The 24,282-nt window shown below is 37.4% G+C and overlaps 1 protein-coding gene across 9 annotated transcripts in view; it reads right to left on the bottom strand.

Moving 5' to 3' along the window:
• Positions 1-24,282, bottom strand: part of ncam1a (neural cell adhesion molecule 1a) — a 195,575-nt gene that overhangs the window by 14,449 nt on the left and 156,844 nt on the right. For 3 of the 9 annotated variants that reach the window (XM_026372146.1, XM_026372152.1, XM_026372147.1), the window contains 6 exons: positions 23,177-23,344; positions 19,521-19,646; positions 15,687-15,734; positions 13,194-13,196; positions 9,602-9,726; positions 8,768-8,948 (listed from right to left, as the gene is read on the bottom strand). In XM_026372146.1, coding sequence (XP_026227931.1) covers positions 8,768-8,948; positions 9,602-9,726; positions 13,194-13,196; positions 15,687-15,734; positions 19,521-19,646; positions 23,177-23,344 — 651 coding nt within the window. Of the gene's footprint in view, positions 1-3,330; positions 4,518-8,767; positions 8,949-9,601; positions 9,727-13,193; positions 13,197-15,686; positions 15,735-19,520; positions 19,647-23,176; positions 23,345-24,282 lie in introns of those variants that run through there. The other 6 variants (XM_026372149.1, XM_026372150.1, XM_026372153.1 and 3 more) reach the window with 3 other exon arrangements.

Raw genomic sequence — 24,282 nt, 5'->3', positions numbered from 1 at the left:
TTGGGATTTGCATTGACCTTATTAGGCTTGATAGATGTATCTTCAATAATTCCCTGTGTGTATCCTTCATCAATGTTCTGCCACAGTGTGGCACTACACAACCATTAATATAGATGAACTTCAGATCCCGTTTTTTTTTTTGGGCACAAGAAAGCAGAGTAATGCTGACAACTGACTCCCTCCCAGATTGATTAAAATCTTTTGAAACTCTTCACGCAGGAATGAGTGTGTGTGAGTGTTTAAATGATGATTAATGCTAGTGAGATATGGAGAGGTGAATGATAGGCAGAAATATTAGGAAAAATTGCCTTTTGACATATCTAATTTAATAAATAGTGACAATATTGTTAAAGAGACATGGTTACTGTCAATCGTCTGATTGTGTTATGGCCTTGCTGTACGGAAAAAATCTTTAGTCTTATGAATAGGACAATATGTAGAAAAATAAGCTGCATTCTTATGTAATAAAAAGTTATAGTGTGGAAAATTACAAATTAAAGTGATAAAAGAAAATTTCTAGATTACTGAATGAATACTTGTTGCTTCATTTCCTATATAAATTTGCAGATTTGATTTTAACTTGTTCATATAAACATCTCATTAATCACATCAGCCAACAAACAAACAAACAAACAACAACAAAAAAAAAAAACTGTCGAAATTGAATGTTGAATTCCTGAACAACAGCGGAAACTCTTCGCGTCGTCTGTATGCAGTGGGCATCTACACTGTTTGCTTCAGGGAGCAGAAATGTTCTGTTTATATGCAATGCGAGTACATCTGATGCACACATTTAGATGAAGATTCTGATTAGCAAAAATGAAAATTGCTCAACACTGATCAGTACTATCATTACTCAGTAGGCACTGATGGATAACAGGAGAGACCAACAAGTGACAAAGAACACCTCAAGGGTGTAGTAAGCTCTCATTATCTTTGTCACAGAACTTAGTTGAGATAAAACAGCAGTGCCAGAGATAATAAACTGTGGAAAGTCTCATTTTAGAGCTCAGCCCTGCATGAATGAAGGAAGGCCATGAGGCCATGTTTCAGAGCGGCCCAAAGGCAACAACCAAAAGGAAGAAATATATATATCTACAGGTATTTTTTCTCTTTACCAATACACTTCTTTATTTGCCCTGTCATTCCTGTTTCCAGGGCTTTATGATAGATCTATGTTATTCTACCTTCACATATAAAAGCTCAATGTAAGCAAGCAATTTTATGGTGCTTCTACAGTCCGAACCTACATGCAGCCTCTTGAGCTCCATTCATCATGGCATCCCCTCCAAAGCCCCTTCAAAAGACGGAAAACCTTTGACATTTGCTCATTTGGCACTGAAGGGCTCTTTGCTACAGACTACGGCTGCCTCATATGAAGCCTTTCCTGTTTTCGAAATAGGCAGTCGAGAGCATGGTATGCTTGGCGTTTAAGCACTCAGAACGTATGACAACAACTGACAGTAAAATGTCCTCTTTTAGTAAAACTGTGAATGATATTATGTTTGAAAACTACGACAAAATAAAAGAGCAGATGGCGGCATTTCTACTTAGAAAGGCATGAATGCTAGGAGTGCTAAGAGTGGATTTTTTTTCCATGAACACATTAAATATTAACCCATCTGCGCCATTTGGAATGCCTTACAATTGTGGGTAATTCAGCTGAAGAGTATCTCAACAACAAACAACATACTTTGTCATTAACCTTTAAATAATTAAAGCCAAAGTATTGTAAATAAATCAGAATTGGTTAACATAAACCAAGTTCTCCAGTGTTTTCATTTTCAAGATTCTGTCTGATTACTGAAAATGTATCAGTGCTTTATTAGTTCTCTCATATTGAACTGCTGATGATCCTGGCTTTAGTCATTTCAGTTTCTTAATGCACTGCATTCTCTCACTTCTGCAGCCTTTCAGAGCGTAGCAAAGCAGAGTGTTGAACAAATGTTTAAACAAATGGAAACTGTATAGAGGGCTTTACGTACAGTAACTTTTGATTGCCATTTTAAAATGTGTAGCTCTTGGTTATTAGTGTTAAAGAACTTTTATTTGATTATATTAATCGTTTGATTTACACAAATAGCCTGAAACAGCATATATTCACCTCCAGGAGTGAATTATGTGTAAATTAGGAATTGTTCATCAAAGGAGCAGAGGTGAAACTAGTGTGATATGAAGCCACAAAACTGGGAAGAAGGAACAACAAGGTGAAAACAATGTATGTGCCAGTAGTATTACTCATTACTCATCATTTCACTTCTGCTGCTTGACGTCAGGGAGTAAGGATGATTTTGAAATTAACATAATACACAGACATGATTTTGCAGGTGTGTCTGGTTCAGAGATTACATGGTGATTCAAATACATAATTATGTTTTTAAGTCTATGGGGCCAGTAGATTATTTGATAAACTGTGTCTTGGAACAGCCACTTTGCAACAGACAGCAAATGCCAGCGTATGCCACCATCATACAATTATAATGATTTGTCAAAAGGCGGTTTGCAAATATTACTGGTCCTACACAGGCCTAATTCATAAATATCAGATCACGTTGGGGCAATCACTTTTCAGTCAGAGATCAATTTATTTTTTTCCAATTTTTATGCTGATGAATTTCAAAATAAAATCTTTTGAAGGCAAAGCATGTTGTGCTCTACTGTGCGTCTGATTGGCTTAATGTTCTTAGCCTAACCAAGCATCACTCCTTTCTAAATGTAACCAAAACAGCCACCAAAGGCAGAAAAAAATATTAGCATGCACTCAGCTCATGACTGCATATCAGTTTATTAGGTTGAGTATAGAAGTGGATATATACAGCACTGAATGAAAAGATAAGAAGGTGTTTATATATGTCTTATGTCTGTGTCTACCCTACACTACGCTAATGGTTATAACCATAATCTCTGGGGCAAGCTATCATGGTTCTGCAGCAGATTGGATTTTTTTCTAAAGTATAAGTTTAGCCAATTAATAATTAAAATAAATATAATAAAAATGAGAATTTAGTTTTTGTTTTTAGTTTCATATTTAATTTCAAAGCCTCTATACAAAACGCACTGTTTACCATTTGTTCCTTTTTTGTTCGAAACGAGTATTGTATGTTCTGCAATTACATTCAAGTTTAACAGTCGTGTTTGGAGTAATGCGACACTGAACGCAGAATACAGACATTTTGTTAAAGCTCTGGAGAAATAAAAGGGCCAATATCAGCCTCATAATCTCGGCAATGACAAGTGAGCACTGTGTCACACGTATGGTGGCTAAAGCTTCAGAAAGCCATTACTTTCATGAAAGAAAAAGGAACACAATTTATTTCAACCTTACAATGGTTACATTGAAATACACTGATATGTACTTACAAAAATGTTTTAGAGAATAAAATAATTTCACATTACTGAAAATGAAAATTTTAGAGTATAACAGCTGTTGCATTTATGATTTTTTGACATTTCTCTGCTTTCAGGTAAAAAGAGAACATGAACCATCAAAATAACAGCAGATTTCTTGTATTTCTTGATCAGTTTGAAAAGACTATGTACACTTTGTCACAAAACATGATTAGTTTTTTTTTCTGCACAACCTTTAGTCCTCTCCTGACGAAGCAGTGACATAACACTGTATTTGAAAAGAAGCGTTACTACATATGTAATGTTGAAAAGTAATAAAGTGTATTAAAAATGAATACTCTCACCATAATCAAAATTAAACTCTCTGCAAATGTTACCTCCCTTCATTTTGTATTGTAGGACATTTCAAGCTTTTATCCAAATCAACAGATAATAGGCACAGCATTTAAACTTGTCACTTGGTTAACACATTCATAATGCTTGACGGGGGAGCTTCAAAGCAGCTGCATAGCACATTCATGAATACTGGATCATGCCTTGTGTCAGCTTTCATGCAGTGTTCATGCTTTTATGTCATTTGTGACATAACAGTGGAATGATGTGTCTGTTTTATAGGCAATAAATCCAAAATAAAAGTCTCTTTACAGTCGACATTTCTGGTCAGAACATTGTAGACACATAATTAAACAGTGTAAGGTAATCGTTGTAATCATTGTCCCTCTTAAGATCACATTAAGGCATTATGAATGTGTTTCTAGCTGTACCTAAAACCAAAGTAGCAACATCATCGTAGTACCAAAGACCAACTTATACCATTACCAAATCCCTTTCTGTATCTGTTATCTCTTATACAACATAAAAAAAGATGAAACAGAATATTAACAGAATCTAAATCTCCAAAATTTCGAGAATGATGAAACTACTGAGCACCCTGTCATAATGTCATGAAACCAATGTCTTGACTCTATCTTTTTTTTTTTCTTCTTGTGTGTGACTGCACAAGGGTCAAAAGGCATAGAAAGCAAAGGGGTCTGGGCCCAGAGATTTCAGCAGCTCAGACTATCCTCTTTCTCCTTGAACAAAATCAGTTTATGAAAGCCAGAGCACAGTCAGCATGGAGAGCAGAAGAGCTGCCAGGCTGTACGTCACACATTGGCAACCAAGGGTAGCTGAGATTATTGATCAAAAATACACATATATATATATATCAATATCCACAACAGTTTTTTTTTTGAGTGACAATTAAATGTAACAAGTAAAACAAACAAATAAAAAACACAATAAAAGCACAAACAGAGAAAGAAATTTGTGTGTATGGCAATGTCATGGTCCATAGGTGCCCAAGAAGATCACACATGAAGACAGGGATAGGACACGGAGAAAAGGGAAGCAGGAGAGAAAGAGGGAAAAGAGGGAGAGAGATAGAAAAATAGGTCAGAAATACACAAATACAGTACAAGTCTGAAAGGTTATTAAAGACTGAACTGAAGAGTAACAAAGGAAGTCTAAAGTTAGAGGATCAAAGTAAAACGAAGCCATAGCATGTTGGTTGTACGGCAAATGACACATGGTTCATGGCAGGCATGGGTGGAAGGTCACAGAAATGAAGGTAGTAGGGAGCGAGTACGATAATGAAGACATTTCTAACACACTGTAGTACAGCCTCTCTGCTCTCATGTTCAGTAAAAACACACAGGGTTTTTAATCAGTCATGGTGCAGATCAGTGGCAGGGTCTAAGGTAAGACAGATGGCGACCTGGATGCAAGAACATATCCACTAGAATCAAGGTCTCATTCATAAGGGCCAGTGGTGTAATGTAAGATAAAAGCAAGTTTATTATTATTTACCACTGATGTGCAAATGTGATAATTTGATTCAAATGCTTTACGGTCATTAATGGAAACATTGTGGACGCAGTAGGACCAATGGCTGGCCCACTGACTGATGAATAAACTAGAGTAATTGCTAATTCATTTCTGGTGAGCAGCTCCACTGCCGCATCAGCTACTGTGCAAATGCACAGTGCAATCATACACAGTGTCATCATCATCATACAGAGATCTATTTATTAATATTGTGAGAAAATAATAGAACTATGTTTATCAATTAGATGCATTTCATGTCAGTTTTTGTGATTTCATTCATTAAACTATATGAGAACTACTATAAGTGTGCTGTATCGAGACAGATGACTGGGGTGAATGTGTGCACGTGTAGAAAGGAGAGGACAGGTCAATAATCACAGCAGAGCCACTTCTTCAGCTACCATTACACCACTGGTCATGGCAGGGAGAACAGCCCATGCACAAACCACACATCCAAAACAGAAGTAGGTTATGAAGGTCACGTCTATGACACAGATGAAAGGGTGATCTCATGTTATAACTGTTAATAGCTGTCTCTGTTTTTTGTTTTTTTTGGTAGTTTTACTCCAATGTCAACCGTAGCTGGGGAGATTTGGATGGATCAGTTGTCAACACCTGCCACTTTTGTGTCCATATAAGCAAATGTACCAAAGCTGTGTTTATTTTTGACCAATACTTTTTTTTGGCATGAGAATAATGATAATTTCTCTTTCCACACCTGGGTAGTGTTTTGCCTTCTGTGGCGTGGAAATGCTACCCAGCTGTATCTACAGAGAACAGAAATTGCAAAGCCAATTTACATAAAAAAAGGTAACAGGTCCTTCTCCCAAAGAAATGGTAACGTAAGATTGATGTTTGCAGAGATCTTTCATTCTCAAATACATTCAAATCACTTAAATATGATTTTGTATGTGGAGTTCTTTTTGAGCATGTGTTTGAAATAAATACGAAACAAAAAAAACAAACAGATCAAAACTCAACCTTGGAATAACACAGCATTCACAATTTGCCTCACTGTGCCAATTTCGATCGCACAGATCCAATATATACTTACAAAAGAGCCAAGAAAGCCAGAGAAACCTAATGAAATTAAATTCAGCTATTGTAGCTAAAAATAAACCTCAGCAACGTCCCACATGAAGAAAAACAGCAACAACTTGGAAGTACAACTATATAAGAAAAAAAATCAAAATATTCAGTCAAAGTAATTACTAAAATTAAAGGGGGGTTGACTTGGATGAAGTCCATGTGAACTTCTGCTATGGTAGTATAATAAGTGATCCAAACCTCCCACTGCTATATGGCTGTGGCCCAGCAAGCGCTTGAAAAAGAAAATAACTGGTTTCTTTATGTGCCATGCACTGGCAGCCGATGCCTTTTAGGGTTTCCAGTAAAGAACAGACAAAATTAATCCAGTTGGAAGTGGCATCATGCAAAGACTTTAAGGGCTGCATCCCCACCTAACTAGGCCACACACTGTATATTAGGTCAGTCATAGTCCCCTGTCATAGGCCCCACTCGACCAGTGGAAAAAAAGAAAGATGCTGGCAGAATGAACACAAATAAAAGACAATGCAGAAAAGGAGTGAATGTAAAATAGATGAAGAAAAAATATGTGCAGTGAGTTTACTATCCTGAGTGAAATAAAATGTTCACTGTAAAGGTCTAAATCAGTCTATGTTTCATTTATAGATTTCATGCATAATAGATGCATTGAATTTGAAAAGCTATTTTAATAAAATGTTGCAGCTCCTTGCACACTTTACACTTGGCTTCTTTCAGCTATCTTATAATAAAGAGCAGTTGCTAACTGGCCTGAGGTAGAGGCATAAACAAGGTGACCGGTGGACCCACACAGAGAGCAAGTCCCATTATTTTGTGATTTTATTATTGTCACCGAATCCCAAAAAATCAGCAACAATCGAGAGTCTGTGGCCCCAAGCTCAAATATATAGTTTTATTTTTAAAAAGAGGCCAACTAATCTCCATAAACAGCTGGGCACTTTTTAATTTGTTACTCATACAGAAACAGTTTGTTTGCTGTAGACTACTTCCATCTGTAGATTAGTTTGGGGATTTAGGGGCATTATTACATTATTTTAAGTTTCACCAGGTTAATTTATTTTCTGTCTCCACTTTTTGTAGTTGTAGTTTATTATTTCTCATAAGAGCCCTTGTGGCAGAAAATATATTTATTTGTTTAAGGAATGAGCAGCTTGCTGACATGTCTGCTTTGGTTTTATTAACATTTCTATTGTGATCAACAGTAAATATCAATATATTATTATATATATTATATATTTGTGTTGAATGTTATCGGATATTGTTTGTGTTTCAAGACAATTATAAGTAATAATTGCATATTAATTCTGTTCTGTTTTATTTGCCTTCACAACTTTGTTTCTACCATGCAGAAAGTTGAAAACTTTGTTTCACTTTGTTAGATCTTCACTTGAAAGTTAAAAGAAAGCTGAAGCAATAAATTTATATTTACTGCAGGAAGAAAGCTGTAGCAAGAAAGTGCTGAAACTAAAGATGAGAAAGGTAGCGTGGCACAGAGAGAAAAAAATTGAGCTGTTAAGATAAAGATAGTTGGATGAGAAAGGAATTTAACCTGCTATACAGCTCAGGCACAGTGCGATAGGGAGGCAGCCCAAGTTAAAATGTCTACCTTACACACAACACAACAACAGAGCAAAGGCTGACCGTGACCACCTGGGTAGAAAAGTATTTAATATTAAGTGGACAAAATGCTCTGGGTCTGACTGATATCTGCTCCGACTTTGTTGCTCACTGAACTTGACCAGTGGTGGCTACCGCACGGGAGCTAGAGAAGAAGCAGGAGAGCAGAATATCATGATGCTGGGTTTTATCTGTACAGCAGAGCATCAATGAGGAGAGAGGAAAAAAAAGAGAGTAACCCTCTGCTCTTCATATGGATTCAATTGTTGAACTTGTGCAGTCTGGTATCTGAAATTTTGTGAAGTGAGCACAGTGTATTCACATGCAAATAAGGCACTTCTGTGCATGAAGAAACTGAGAAATGCACAGTATTTCTCCAGGAGCAAATGACTGGGTGTAGGAGACCTAACAGAAACATGCAGGACATTTTCATTACATGTACCAGTTGAAAGAAAGAGGACAGGCCAGAGGCACAATGAAAAATAAACTTCAGGTGACCCAGCTTCAAGTCACTTGTGTATTTTTAATGACATCGAAGCTTTGTTTTGCTATCTTGACCTATATTTACTCCTATTGTCAAATCTCTCGTGTTACAATGTCATATCCAATTGATGTTGTGCTTTATGCATGTGCTCAGCACACAATATGCATCTACTTTGTTCCCCACTATAATAAGGGCAGTACACCTTTGCCATGCAATAGACAGAGACAGGTGATTAATGTCAGACCATATCAGTCAGCAAACTTTGAACAAGCACCCAGTTAAAGTTAAGGATTCAAGTGATAGAGCCTTTCCGGTCACGGTGGAAGCCTTTGTACACTGTAGCTGGTGTGTGTGGATATGCTCGGGGTGGGATGATGAGAATAGTACCTGGGACGGTAGTGGGCTCTGTAGCTGTTCTGACAGACAGGATGCCGGGTTCAGATTTGCCCTGCTGATTTTCTGCCACAACGTGAACCTCGTACTCTGTATTCCAGTCCAAGCCGTTCAGTATCACGTAGTCGCTGCCATGGGGGATGCGGATCTCTGGTTTCCAGTCAGACACATGCTTCTGATAAGGGAATATAGAAGGAACAAAAAACTCAAAACTGGGTAACAAAGAGAGATTGTGGTTAGTCTGTCAAGGCATAAAGGGAAGCGGGCTTTTTTAGATCATTTGAGGATGATGCCATTTCTTAAGCTCCTTGCTAAAGATAACATTTGTGCATTGTTCTATAACTTCACAAACTACACACGTGGTGACTGGAGGAATACAGGATCTTTTCAGTTCAACAGTTCAACGATTTTATCCGGCCTCAAGGAATCTGTAGCAGCATTTCCAAGTATAAGATGACCAGAATATGAAATGGAAAACCAAGGTTTAGACTCCCACAGAGGTCCTCGTGTCTCGGTGTTCAATCAAACACTGTCGCATTCACTGGTGAGAAGCCAGTGAGGGATCATGGTTTACTGGTTTCTCTGGCTACACTCAATCTTTCTGTTAGCCTCTCCCACAATAGTAAATGCTTATTCCAAACTGATAAATGAAAAGTCATCTTAATCATTATACTATTGCTTAACAGTTAAATTTGCTCAGTTGGTGAACACAGCACTTTGTACCTTTTGAGAATTGTGTTCAGATTTCAGTACTTCTATAAAACCATTGCAAGAATTGAAAAAAGCAGCAAAGTGGCACCAAGTTACCTCCTTGCCCAGTATACTCACAGCCTTGTATCTGACCAGGTAATGTTTAATGGGCGAACCGCCATCATCCTGTTTGATCCAGTTGACTTTAACAGAGTTGCCCCTGTTTTGGACCTTGAATTCTAGTATGGGGGCACTGGGTTCCCCTGTAGAGGAAAACACACAGAATGATGATTAGATAAAATAAATACGGTGGAATCAACTTGTGTTTAAAACACACATTACCTAGTTAATTTTCAGTTTAAACTACGTAAGTCTTCAAACTGTAAATCACTGCAACCAAAAGCATGGTGTGCTATGTCAGCCTAATGTAATAGGGAGCTTTTGTGAGGCCATTTAAGTCTACTAAGTAGTACAAGGATGAGAACACAGGGGTGTCAACATACAATCCAAATTAGTCCAATGAAAATTAAAGCTTTCAGCTAATCTTATGTTTACTTGGAAGAAGCAAATAGCTCCAAGTGTGGATAGGACTGGAAATAGGGTAACTATTAAACCTAATCTATAGAAGTACCACAAAACATTTGGTGTCACTGTTAAGTGATTAGCTTAAAAATAAAACACTAATCACTAAGTCTGGCTTTTAAGTGATACTCCTCAAAACAAGTTTATATTATCAATGACTGACTGTTGTGCATCTATACTTTAAAAGTTTAATTTAACACTTTTCCAAAAATACTGTGTTTGAAACCTTCAGAACTGAACTACTCGTCATGAAAAGGTTTGATTCTATCCACAATCATCACTTTTTGTTGTAATACAAAAAAGTATTACTTTGTATAATGATCTAAGTTGTATTTCCTGATAAGGACCTTTAGAGGGTGTGTGAATTATGATTCTTGTCTGTAAGTAGCAAACTTGGAATTGTGATATTATTATAGCACCTTAATACTCTTATTGAGAAGGCTGGGGTTGATGAATGGGTCACGAATGTCTGACTTTGACATAAGACAGTTATTTTTTCCTAATCCTGACCCAAGTAGTTTTTACCTAAACTTTAACAATGGCAAACACATCATGAAACATATCATATATAACGTAACATATCAAATGTATCAATTTCGTTGCAGCGATTTGCACTGAACTTGTGTTATCCTGGCCACAGAGGTGATTTATCAGCAAATGCTTTGAAGGATATTTTTTAGAAGGAGATGAAAATGTATTTTGTCATTTAGTCGGGAGTATAAACCATTTACTTTCATGCTTACAGTTAGAATATTTGTTTTTCAAAGAACTATTTTGGGTGAAACATCTCTTTTGGGGCTGCTCGAAGGAACAGCAAGCAGTGTGGCTGTCTCCCAGCCACTGGCTGAGACGTTGTTTTCCTTGAGGCTTCTCAATATCTCCTTTGTCCTCCTGACTAATGACTACTGGGGCGTCGGATAATGAGCCTGTAGGCCTTGATTGGACATGTTAATCTATTACGTGGAATAACATTTATATAGGCGTGTGGGAAGGAAGGTCAAGGTATCTTGTGTTTGTGTGTGTGTAGTGATGCTGACTTTTACTCTTATGCCACTGTAAAGGCTGTAAGAGAGGGAACTAACAACCCAAACTCATCAATTATGTACATATTGGTTACACACAGTAATTACAGCTATTGCCCTGTGCAAACTATTTGATAATAGCCCTAGAAGGACATTGCAGAACATTTTTAGACTATTAAAGAATAAAACATGACACAGATTTACTGTAAATGTATCATTTACCTACGCAAGGACTTGCCAGTAATAATAAAATAATAATAATAATAATAATAATAAAATAATAATAATACTATGTTTTACATTTCAAATGGACATCTGCCATGTCCAAAACCAATATTTAATATTTCAAATACCAGTGTTAGTGGCTGTAGTTAATTAAATGAATATGCATGAAGACACTGTCTCCATAATATGTAACCATCAGAGTATTCTGCCTAAAAACTGCGCTCCACTAAATCAGGCTGAGCATGACAGATGCTGGAAGTGAATCAGACAGTTAGTAAAAGCAGAGGTAACATGATGACAGGTAGACACTGGTACATCCAGTATTGTTATGCACAACCATCATTCTGGGTTAGGTGAATGTATCTGAGGGTAAAACAGAGAAAGAGGTTGTTAGAATGAAAGGCTCCCCCATGCAGGTCAGAAATTTTGGGAGCTTCTATTTATGAGGAGGCACAACCTGTAGAACATGGCCCATTATCTCACGCAGACACACTAGAGAGAGGAACAGTTCCTCAACACAATACAATGCACTCTCTCACCTTCCAGCATACATTGGGAGATAAGTGGTTAGTAGAGTTATTTAAGCATGCTGTAGGATACATATAGCATTGTTCTTATATCTTCATTTTAGTCATTTTTGTTCAAAATTGTTTCATCAGATGCAACATTTAATGCAGACAAAGATTGTATTATATAAAAGTATAGTTGCCCAATTTACATTAAAAAACCTGAATATTTATAGGTACAGTTGTATTTGGTTAAATAAAAGCTGTGAACACATTTCATATGTATATGTATACTGGTAATTGTAGTTCCAAGAAGACATCGTACCAAAGACAGACTGATTCAGACAGAACTAAAATTTTTTCAGAGAAACAATGAGAAGACGGATGCAACTACAAAGAGCAAAGACACTTGCATGCATAGTGCAAGTCATAATGCAATGGGCTTCTGTGAATCTAATCAATAAAATACTGTGAGATTAAGTAGAGATCTGTAGCTGTTCATGTGGGGAAAAAATAATTATTATTATGAGAACTATGCTGACCAGTGTGTGTGATAAGGTGACACTATGTCAGCCATAACATAGTGGTAAATAAAACAAACAAACAAGATAAACAGATAATAAACAAGAAACAACTATAAAGTCTGATTATTTATATGTCAACTAAACCCAGGCTAACAAATTAGCATAAAATCCTCTATATTATTTTGGCCTGGTCTAAACCAGCCAACATGTGACTGCGAAACCTTAACAAGGTTTAGAATAAAGCAAAGTGAGAGAACAAATGCAAAGTGAGATTTAAAACTTGATGGGATACATTTCCAACACATTGTAGTCTGCCCTTTAATGACAGTCTTTCAGAAAGTAGCATGTGAAAATGAGCTGACAGGTGGGAAACATTAAAATCCCGTTTGTTATATAGTTTGACTTGAATGCCATTCTGTGAGAAATGGCTTTAAAAACCCCATTTTCACTTGGCACTTGTGTAATTTGTCTGTTTCATTTGTATAAAGACAAGTGCATTTTATTGCAAGCGGAGGATATGGGGTACAGGAGTTCACATGAAGCTAATTGAGTTAACCGCAGTGGCCCTGGTGTGTATTTCCAATATTAATATATTAGAGTATAAGTCAAGGCAGTAAGAAGGCAATAGTCATGCATTGTTACTTTGTGAATGCAATGGAAAATGGGCAAAAAAAAAACATACCTAGAAAGAATTTAGAGTTTCAGGATGCATGGAAATGATGAAAGTGCTGGTTTAAATACTACCATATTTACATAATGGCTTAAAAATGAAAAATGGAAAAAATGCTAAATGGCCAAATAAAACTGACAGTTTCAGTGGTTTGGAAATAATAAATTAAAAAAAACAACAACAACAGAAAACAAAAATTACCTTCTGTTGGCCAGCGAAGACGACATCATCAGCACCATGCAAGAGCCACATGACAAAGTCACATGATGTGCACGCACATGATTGGTTCAAAAGAAAACATAGGGAAATAATAGGGGTGGGGGGGAGAGGCAGGGGGCACATGGGAAACAACACAAGACATTTTGTGAAATGATGAAAACACAATGAACAAAAACAAGAATGTTAAATATAAATTAACACAAAATGGACATAAACAATAAAAGAAATATGATCAACAGATCATCATAAATATAAAAGATGAACAGATCTAAACAAAAAACATGTTAAAATGATGAAGCGCTGCAGAATTAGTTCAGTTTGTTGAATACAGGAATGATTACCCAAACAAATCCACTTGTCTTTGAGACAATCAACATTAATGTTAATATTAAGGCTCAGATCAAATTTGAACTACGGTCAGCTCTAACACTATGACTTCTACTACAGACAAACTAAACATTACAATATAGCAGCTGGTTTCTGTGGGACAAAAAAGAAATCAGGGTTATAAAAGAAGGAGAAGAAAAGAAGAGGAAAGTCTTGGAGCTTTGACAACTAAATGGGATAAAACAAAAACCCAGCAGACAACAGTATGAACACATGAAACACAGGAAGAACAGGGTTTGCATCAGGTGATTTGTGACTGTGCTTTTGAGTGACACATTAGCAGGTACCAGCAGGTACCAGCAATTACCAAGTACCAGGATGATCAATGTGATTACAGTAAGTAAAAAGAGCAACTATAGACTAACAACTGCTCCTGTATCCACACAAATCATGTTTCTCTACACACACCACACACTGTTACCTCAGGTGTTCACAGTTTAAAGGTGTCAGGAGTCAGATAGGTTAGGTGGTGGAAACAGAATCAGCCGGGTTCTCAGCACAAAAAATATCAGCAGGGATTTAATATGCTGTTGATCAGGGACATCACAAGAGATGTCTATCATGGGATCACTTCGTTAGCTCAATGGCTGCTGAGGAAATCATTTCTAATTAGGCAAAGCATGTCCGGCTTGGTATATTTCCTGGTTACGCTGAACAGTTGCACTATGTAGAATGACTTCCATCACAGTACTGCCTGATAGGCAGGCCTTATTATTTTACACTCTCAAAACTGTCAGCTGATCAGATACTGTGGGTACATCTCAATTCCCTCAGTTGGATTCCTCACACTAAAGACGAAGGAAGGACATAATAATATGACCCTCAAATTGCTGTTCAATATCAACTGGACTTGTTTCTTTTATCCTTCTATCAAAATGCTTCATCAGTTCCAGAAGTCCAGTTGATATTAAAACTGAATTTTGGGATAATCATGACCTGGATGACTGAAACTCCTCACAGACACCTTACCGGACATGTCCAAAATGCTAATTAGGGCGCTAACTTACCACACGCTTGTGCTACACGTACTTCAGCAGCAGTGCATTTTTAAATTTAGTAATTATTAAAAGTCTGTGAATCTATAATCCAGGTTATAATAATATATAATGTTTTATAATGTTTGGTGGATTCATCATCCTAGTCATTTTAGAGAAACTGTAAATTATTTAATGCCACATCAAACTACACCAAGTTTTTCTGAAAGAGACATAAAAGCACACAAATCAAATTTAAAACTTCTACAAAACTTCTAAACTTTTTAAATTGGTTCTATTATTTATCTGTCCACTTACATGGACAGTGATGCAGTGATGTGGTTTCAGATCGGTTCAGTGAGCTGCAGCATACAGAAAGAAGGTTCTGTGAATGATGGGCTTGTGTATCTTCGCTCATGGTTCATCAGGGATGAAACCATCTCCTCGCTCCTAAGAGCAGATATAGGAGCTTTTGAATGGACTTCAAGATGAAGGACCGGGTCAAACAAGGATCGAGTAGTGGGGAATAGTCAAGAGAATTGGGATGTACCCTGTGTCTGGACCGAATGGACATCATGATGAGAACATAGAGCTTAATGTTTATGCTAAAATACTAATATAAACATGTAGTTATGTATTAAAGTTTTATGACTTAACCATAAATCAAATAACTCTAATGCTTAAGTGTGATACATGTAAAAACAGCACATAAGTATCCACTCCTACACTTGCATTCTCATAAATTAACAGGTCACATATTCTGCATTCACTGAACCACCTCCAGAAGAATCTAGACTGAGACTTGTATCTATAAGAAGAGACACACTGTGTTAATTATGTCACACATATGTTAGCAGAGCAACCTCCATGTCCTCCACGAATGCTGGTTAAATCGTTATCTACGAGTAATCAAAACGGTTAGCAAAGCTACTGTAGTAAGCTGCCAATTCATTTAGCTGTTTTGCAAAGGTTATATTCTACAGAGGGTGTTTGCAGCCTCCTATGAGCCACAACAGGAAAAAATGAGCATCTACAGTAACGGTGATGCCAAGCAGGAAAGAGAGGCAGAGGTGAAGAACACACATGCTGCACACTACTGAACTGGCATACTCACTACGGGCCATACTGGTGGCACCATTAGGAGGTGGTATCTCTGATGAAACTGAAAGATGGTGAAAAGGTGGTGAGAAGAGCTGGAGTTCTTGTCAGTGAGAGCAACTCGGTGCTGCGTCAGTTTTGCTTTTAGACTGTCTTAGTGAATTTTGCTGGAAGATTGCAGTGTAACAGTCTTCGCGCATCCACAATGCTAAACCAGAGTAATGCAAATACTGAGATGACACACATTTATATTGTCAGAGGTGCCATCATTAATACTGTAGCTCCCAACACTATGCATCTCTGTCAAGGTGTCACCAAGTTGTCAGTTGTGTTCCTGGAAGTACAGACTTGGAATAACATATGGTCTCTTACAATTTTAGAGCCAGTGTCTAGAACAGAAAACATTTATTTCTCATTAAACAGAGATTGGAAAGAAAAAGCTCCACATTCTCTGAAATGCAGTGATTGGGCAACTTCAGTAAGTTGCTTGATGAGCATCCTATGGTTTGTTCTTTTGTTCAGCAGTGAAAGTACATTGTCAGCTTCCTTTCCTTTTGTACCCACTCCTTTTTGTTTTTGTTTCATTTACAGGAACAACTAGAAATTACTCTAATTTAGATTTCCAACTCTGGCCTACATTCTTCTGAAGCACAATACACATGACAAAACAACATATGCACTATTATTATTAGAACAAAACACAATGCATATGAAAGTTGTTTGTTCCAAACCTAAAAGCTATGCAGTATCCCAGATATTTTTACAATACACACCTAAACATTACAGCCTAGTGTTAGAAACCTGAATATTCCAGCAGGTCATATTAGGAATCAATTGCTATAATTGAAACAACCTTTACTGCTAAACACTGGCTAGACAACAGTTATGAAGCTGAAAATGAACCACAGTCAGGGATTGGAGCTTTAAGAGCAGTATAGAAAAGCTTTTCCTGAGCAGCAGTAAGCAAGAAATCAGCAGTTCTTCCCCCCAGTCAACACAGCAGTACTTAATACAAATTCTAGTGACCTCTGAGTCAAAATAATATCAAATACCAAAATAAAAGCACACCATGAGCACAAATGAGACAGGAAGGTTTGCATATGGGGTCATTATAATGTTTCTCTATATTGAGAATGACTCAATTCCTCTTTGTTGAGTCTGAGCACAATTTGCCTTCCTATTTACTGTATAGGGCAGAACATTCTTGCTGCAGACGGTGGCACCTAAGCTCCTCTGCAGGACAGAGGTATGCACCATGCCATACAATCAAAGTGTTCAAAGAATTGTTGCTCGCATTGTTGCTCTCAGACTCTGCACTGTAGTAACGCAGTTAGATTGCAGTAGAAGCCAAAAATTACAGTACTAACCACTGGCTGAACTGCTGTAGTGCAATACACTTATTTATTTTGTAGGGGAGACAACAAAAGAAAGATCGTACAGTAGAAAAGCACAGATCGTGGCAGAGACTACGGTGCAAAAGAACACATGGTTCATGGGTTTGGAAGGACAGGGTGACGATTTCTGCCACTGGCAAATATATGATCAAGAATATGTTTATAGTACATTATATAGTACATTATTTTAATAATCAAGACACATATTGAATGTAGACAGGGTGAAAGCAATGGAGATGGAAACAAGTTCAGAAAGAAAGAAAACAAAGCAGACAAAACAGAAAGAGAGAGAGAGAGAGAAAAAAACTTACTTGAATGCCCTGAGACGTCCAGTGGAATACAAAATAGATGGAAAATCATGATGAGAAAACAATAGAGCAAAGAGAAGAAACAAAGAGAATGAAATGAGAAATATGAACAATGAAAGAGGGCAACTGTGTCCTGCCATATTATTTACTCACTGTCACACTGCTGTAGAGTTATTTCTATCTACTTAAGGTGTTGTTTCTCTCCGTCTCTGTGCATCTAATCCTGGTGATGTATTCCTATTGAAATCCAAAATCCGTCTTTCACAGTAAATATTTGTAAGCTCAGATGGGACTTTGGACTTTGTAGGTTTTCATAGTTTTCACAAGAGGACACTGACTTTCCAGCAATCATCTCCTGCTGCTCTAATGTATATGTATACATAATAAATGTATACAGTCTAACTGACTCCTGTGTGTACATTTCATCATTTCATTGCTATAGTTTTAATTATACTGTAATTGTAAAAAAAAAACAATATACACTATACATAAAATTCTACTTGGACCAGTCTAAACTGAGTAAACATCTTTTCTTTTTGCTGAAACATGTGAAAGTAGGACAAAGTCTCTCTCCGGATTTAGAGATTGAGGCTAAATAAGTAGGGTGCTGAGGTGGGACTTTTCTACAGAAGCAGTGGGGTGATGAAGCACAGATGGACAGACGACACAGAGGCTGGTGCAAACTAAAACAAAGATTTATTCATGACCCTGATTTGAAATGCTGACTGAGAAATAGGTCTGCTGCTTTCTAATTGTAGCCTGAACAAACTAGTTCCACAGTAAATAGAGTGCACATAGAGTCCACAGTAGATAATCTGGGTTTGTTATGATTTGGGTCTTGGGTGTTTTGGCAACTATTCTTCAAGTATAATAACATAATCAGTAATAATACAATTTATTGGAAACAACTGCTCACATACTTTGTGCTTCCATCAAACATGGCAAGCACAAAACAAGAACTGAAAAATCACCCTTTGAGTTCCCCTCTTTTAAAACTCTGACAGCATTTTCAAATTAGCCTCTCAAGGTCATGTTTGGCCCTGAGAACTAATTGTCTATCGGAAGTGAAACTGGTTTCCCTATTACAATATGAGAAGTATTATTATATTTAACAAATATAAGTCAGATCTTTGCTTTGTGTAGAGGAGTTACTCTCAGCCTGACTATAAGAGCAGATTATGGACTTTTATTTGGCTTAATTTATACTTCAGTGAGAAAACATGATGTGACATGTTGCTAAACATAAATAAACACAAAGATGACACATATTATGTCAAGCTGACTCATGCTGATGATGACAGGTGTCATGCACCTGCTTTTTGCTGTAAGGTTTCAAATTCTGCCATATGACTAACACAGCTGTTATTTGATGCCAGATTATTCACTAGGAGAAAACTTGAATGCAGGGAACACGGAGAGTGACAGCAAGTTACTCCAGAACATCCTGCAATCTGGTGATGGTGTCATGGTTGATGAGCAAATGCAACATGGTCAACACCTGCCTGTCTGACAAGCAGGTGTTCCCTCCTCTCTCTGTTGTATTGTTAAGGTAACTATTGGTAGAAGAAATACATAATTTTTCTCAATTTGCAAACATTACACTATGACCTGCCATTATCTTCACACATATAAACAATCCTCGGTAGGCCTTCACCTATGTCTGCTTCATTAGCAATGCATGTTGACACCAAACTACTAATACAGAGCTGACACTCCCACTCCCATTGAAGTATAATTCAGTTTTAAGAGCACAGAAGTACTTTGTAGGAAACTCAGTATGTCACCTGAGTTATGGGCTAAAAAGAGACAGAGAGAGGGCTACAAAATAAAAGGAGGCAGGCTCTGCCTTACACATGAGGAAAGAAGCACCTTACTGGTCAGTGATGAAGGCTAGTGAGGTTAATCTTTGCATAGTTAACACTATTAACCAAGTTGGATTAAGGAGTGGCAGTTACATCGTTGTGGCCTGGATGGAAAAGGACTGCACTGGGCCTTGGCGTGAGAATAAAGGGCTGTAGGGGTGAAAGCATCTGGGCTCAGCTAGACATGAGCAGGCGGTGGAGTGAGCAACAGCATTAAGTTCAGAGCATTAGGGTCAGTGAAGTGCTTACTGAGAGCAGGGACATGAGCTGTGAGGGCACTACTTACGGACTGGCTCAGTCTTGAAAGTGCTGGCCATGCTGCTCTCGCCTTCGCCTTTGCCATTGATGGCGGACATCTTGACCTCATAGGTGGTCTCCGGTTTCAGACCAACAATGGTGATCTTGGTTGTGCCTGTTGGAGGTGAGATGGTGTTATTCAGTGCAAGAAACTGAGAAACTGTGCACCAAGACTTAGGGAACAAAATGTTCATTGCTTTTCATGTGATTATATGTGTCATGTAGACAGTTTCCAACAAAATACAGTCACAAGAACTATGTCCAAAAGAACATTTTCTTTCTTGTCATTTATATATTTTTCAACGTAGACTAAGAGCCAATTTTAAGAGCCAGAAAAAGTCACCACCTGGATTTAACTAAGCAAATACGTCAGAGCCTCAAATTGGATAATTGCTGCATGGATGATTATTTTTCAGCTGGTAACAAGTTATTTAACTGGAAGCTAATGAATAGCTTCTCATCCTACTGAATCACATCCTACGGTTGTGAAAAAGACGTTAATCTGTTTCAGAGGGCTAAAGAAACATTGGCAGGCATCAAGCAAAGAAAACATCTGAGAAGATTGATGAAACTACTAAAACTGTGTTAAAAACTGTTCAATGGAAGGAGGACTTGAGGTCTGATGAGTCCAGATTTACCCTGTTCCAGAGTGATGGGAGCATCAGGGTAAGAAGAGAGGTGGGTGAAGTGATGCACCCATCATGCCTAGGGTCTACTGTGCAAGCCTGTGGGGGCAGTGCTATGATTTGGGGTTGTTGCAGTTGGTCAGGTCTAGGTTCATAAATGTTATGTTTTCAAAGAATGAGGTCAGCTGGCTACCTGAATATACTGAATGACCAGGTTATTCCATCAATGGATTTGCCTGATGGCACGGGCATATTCCAATATGACTTCCAGAATTCATTCAGACCTTAACCCCATTGAGAATCTTTGGGATGTGCTGGACAGTGGTCCGACTCTCCCATTAGCAATACAAGACATTGACAAAAAATGTATGCATTATGATTGTGTGCTGTAATCAAAGCTAAAGGTGGTCAGACAAAACATTAAAGTGTGATTTTTTTTTTGATGAGCAGTGTTAAAATTAGACTCACATGAACACGTGGAGCGTTTTAGCAAGTCATGGCTGTCATTTCAATCGGGTTACACACATGCTACATACACAAATGTTTTTCTTTTATCACAAAAGCCTCTTGGCTGATATCTCACTGTATAATACAAAGAATAGTTATTTCATGGATGAGAACAAATTTTAGCTCTGAAACAGGCGAGAAACAATTTTTGAATTACAGTGACACAGAGAAAGGTCTAAATGTGTTTCGCATTAATGTTTCAGTGTGAGAGATTTTCTGAATGAATCATGCATAAATGGCTGCTTGGGGAAACTGTATGAATACTGCTAAAAAGCACGAGGCCAAATGAATTCACAACTGGGCTTTTAGCAACAACATCATCAGTAAAACCAATGTCACTGCAAAAACCATTCATGTATAGATGAGATTTCCAGTAGCCCACAATAATTTACCACTGATTACCACATGCTGGTTTCCTCAGCTTCTGTAAAAGGTTATCTGCACAAATCATAACAATCGTTCAACTGACTGAATTAAACTGCCTTTGGTATGTGTTAATGACTGTGTTGCTACAGTGCATACAACACTAAGGAATGTGTGCTGAAGCCTAAGGAATCCATCTTTGGAGATATTAAATCAACAAATAGCCTCGATGGCTATGGTTTTAAAGCTGAAATTAGCAACTTGTTTCCCATTAAATAAATACATGAAATCTGCAATACCGCTCTAGCATACATATCCTTCTAAGCTGACATATCTATATCTGACAATTGCCTTGACATAAACAATGCAGGTAAAGAATGGAGAGGATTTTTGATGCTCAGAACATTTAAAAAATAATTTTCAAAATGAAAAAGCAAAGATAAGAAACCTAAAGGACAGTTTTTCATTAATACATAACATCAAGTAAATGATAAACTGGCAATATTCTGTTTTACTGTTAATTAAGTTCAGACCTAAAAAAATACTGTCATGCACAGCCAACGCTTTACCTCTCTGTGTCTTTTTCCTCTGTTGTTGTCTAAGAACTATAAAAAAACACATAATCGAGCCATCATATTGAGCTGCTTTTGTTTGTGTGGATGCCCATGAACAGATTCACTGTAGTTTTTTTCCCAGTCAATCCAACATGCACTCTCTTGTTCCAGTCCCCACACAAATGCAACTATTTACAGTAGCTTTGCTTGTGTGAAGTTGTGAATAACATTTGGTAAAAAGAGAGTGCTCAGCAGGACGTATTTGCTACTGTATATTATATTTTGTGACTGTGCTAAAATGAAATATCATCATCATAATTACAATGCATTAACAGTACAGTACTTTGATGCTTTCTGCAGACTATATACATCAGACATCTATATACAATGGCACATGAAAGTTTGCAAAACCTTTAGAATTGTCTCTATTGTTGCAGAAACTTACTTGTGTTACTGAAAACATTATTTAATCTTGTCTACATTGCCTGTTTTGCTCAAAGCTATGTGGACAATAAACCTCCTTCAGCCTGGCATTGAAGCTACCAATGCTTTCAGTATTTGTGATTTTACTTTTACAAGAAGTGTATACACTGTGCAGAGCAACAGGCATGGTTCATTCAGTGTATCTGTATTTTTGAAAAGCTTTTACTTATCAGATGTGGGGTGGCTGATGTGGTTGCGTGAGATATTTTTAGCATCACTTACTGTTGGTATATGGATGCATGTGTTTTGTTTTGTGTAAATGCTTGCATGAGAGGTGGCTCTGGGGCCTTGAGCTGACAGCAAAGCCTGTCAACCACTGACTGATACGTCCCATGTGGCAGACAGGACGAGAACCATCCAGATTTGTCAGAACTACAAACCCTTAGTGGGACAGGGATATTATCTAGGGCCTGTCAGTGTGTGAGCTGGAGAGCGGTGTCTGAGTGTCTGTCATTTAGGATGCACAGTGTTCCACCTCTCCTCCTAACATCAGCCACTGTCATTTCTGGATTAACTGTTGTTGCCAGCAGGAATGTTTTCTGCAGCTTTGGCACATATTTCATTAATGTAGGAGAAACAGTCTAAATAGAAAAAGGACCCTGAAATAACAACAAGTACCATTCTACAAAATAAAAAATAAAATCATAATGGTAGTAATACATTTAAACTCACCACCCAAATCTAAATCCACAGTAATTAAATAGTGCGTCATTAGGATCAAATCAAATAAAAAAACTGATGTCATAATTTTCTTAATGTGAAATGTAGTTTGTATGTTGTATAGTTGTATATAACAACAGCAGGTGATACCCTAAAATACCACAGAAAGCACAGACTTCTGAGACAGAATGACATAACATCACTCACATTCACTTTAGATTGAAAATATTTTTCCAAGGACTTAGCAGGGTAAAATAAATGATGGTGAAAATAAAACAAAATTGAATCACACTGAGAAGAAATCCACACCACAGTTGTTTTTATCAGCCATGAGTACAAAATATGATACTTAAAAGCCCACTATAAAATTTCTTGTGAAATTATAATTGTACACATTTTTACACTTGCTCAATAGGCATAAAATCTCTGGTCACGAGAGATGCGTGACTCACCATCCTCAGCTTCATACTCCTTGCCAGCCCAAGTCTGGCCAGGCACACGCCACTGCACCCTGTACTTGATAAGGGGCACTCCACCCAAGGCATCCGGCTCCGTAAAGTGTACGACTGCTGTGCTCGAGAAAGGTTCCACTCTTTGAATTTTTGGTGATGATGGCACATCTGCAGCAAAAAGCAGACAAAAATAACTTTTTTTTTCCTTTTCAAAATCTTATTTTAGCTGCAAGAACCATATAAAATATGTAAAAATATAACTATTTGCAAATTACTTTCCAGCGAATATACAGTGTTTTGCTTAGAATGTGGACAAGAAACAATTTGGCAGTAAAACAATGCAATATCACACATTATGTTAGGTCAATTTGAAATAATTTAGCAATGTAAAAAGGGATTTGAACAGGAAGTTATTATCAATTTCTTGATAACAATTGAAAACTTGTACTAACAGTATATTAGTTCCTGCCAGGTTTGCGCTTCTCTTTTGTATGTTTATAAAATTTCAAGTCAGCCTTGTGCTCATGCTGGTGCCACTTCACTGACACTCCAGGATGCCATTAACCACAATGCCATTACTAGTCGTTACTCAAGAAAACTATCACACTCACCGCTGTGAGATATATATAAAAAAGCTGGATTATCATCATGGCCCTCTACAGTAGGAGGCATCAGTAGTAAGTGGTTGTGAGTCTGCCAAAGCCTGTGGTTTGCAATCTGTGATGTACTTTGAAGATGAGACACAGGTTTGCAGAAATAGAGCACTACACAATTTAACTCTTAGTGAAGTCATTCTAATATAATACCTCTTACAAGTCAAGTAGGGGCATGTTTTTGATCTTTTAAGCCTAGGTATGGTAATCACTATATTTATCTGTGTGTTCTGTATATTCTGTTTTGTGTAACTACTGTGTTCTTGATCATACCTTTGCTAAACTATATACAAGGCTCCCTGATGACAGGAATATTTTAAATTTAAAATTTCACACAAGAAAATCAATGTTTTTTGAAGGACTTATCACATTTACTGTATGTTTCCTTGAGGGCGAGCCCTTCTGACTTCACTGAATCTGATCTTTCACCTTGCAATGCTACTAACTTTACAC

The sequence above is a fragment of the Anabas testudineus genome, chromosome 14, assembly GCF_900324465.2.
Source record: "Anabas testudineus chromosome 14, fAnaTes1.2, whole genome shotgun sequence".
NCBI lineage: Eukaryota > Metazoa > Chordata > Actinopteri > Anabantiformes > Anabantidae > Anabas > Anabas testudineus.
The sequence above is the reverse complement of the archived record's forward strand: the minus strand, read 5'-3'. Positions and strand labels throughout refer to the sequence as shown.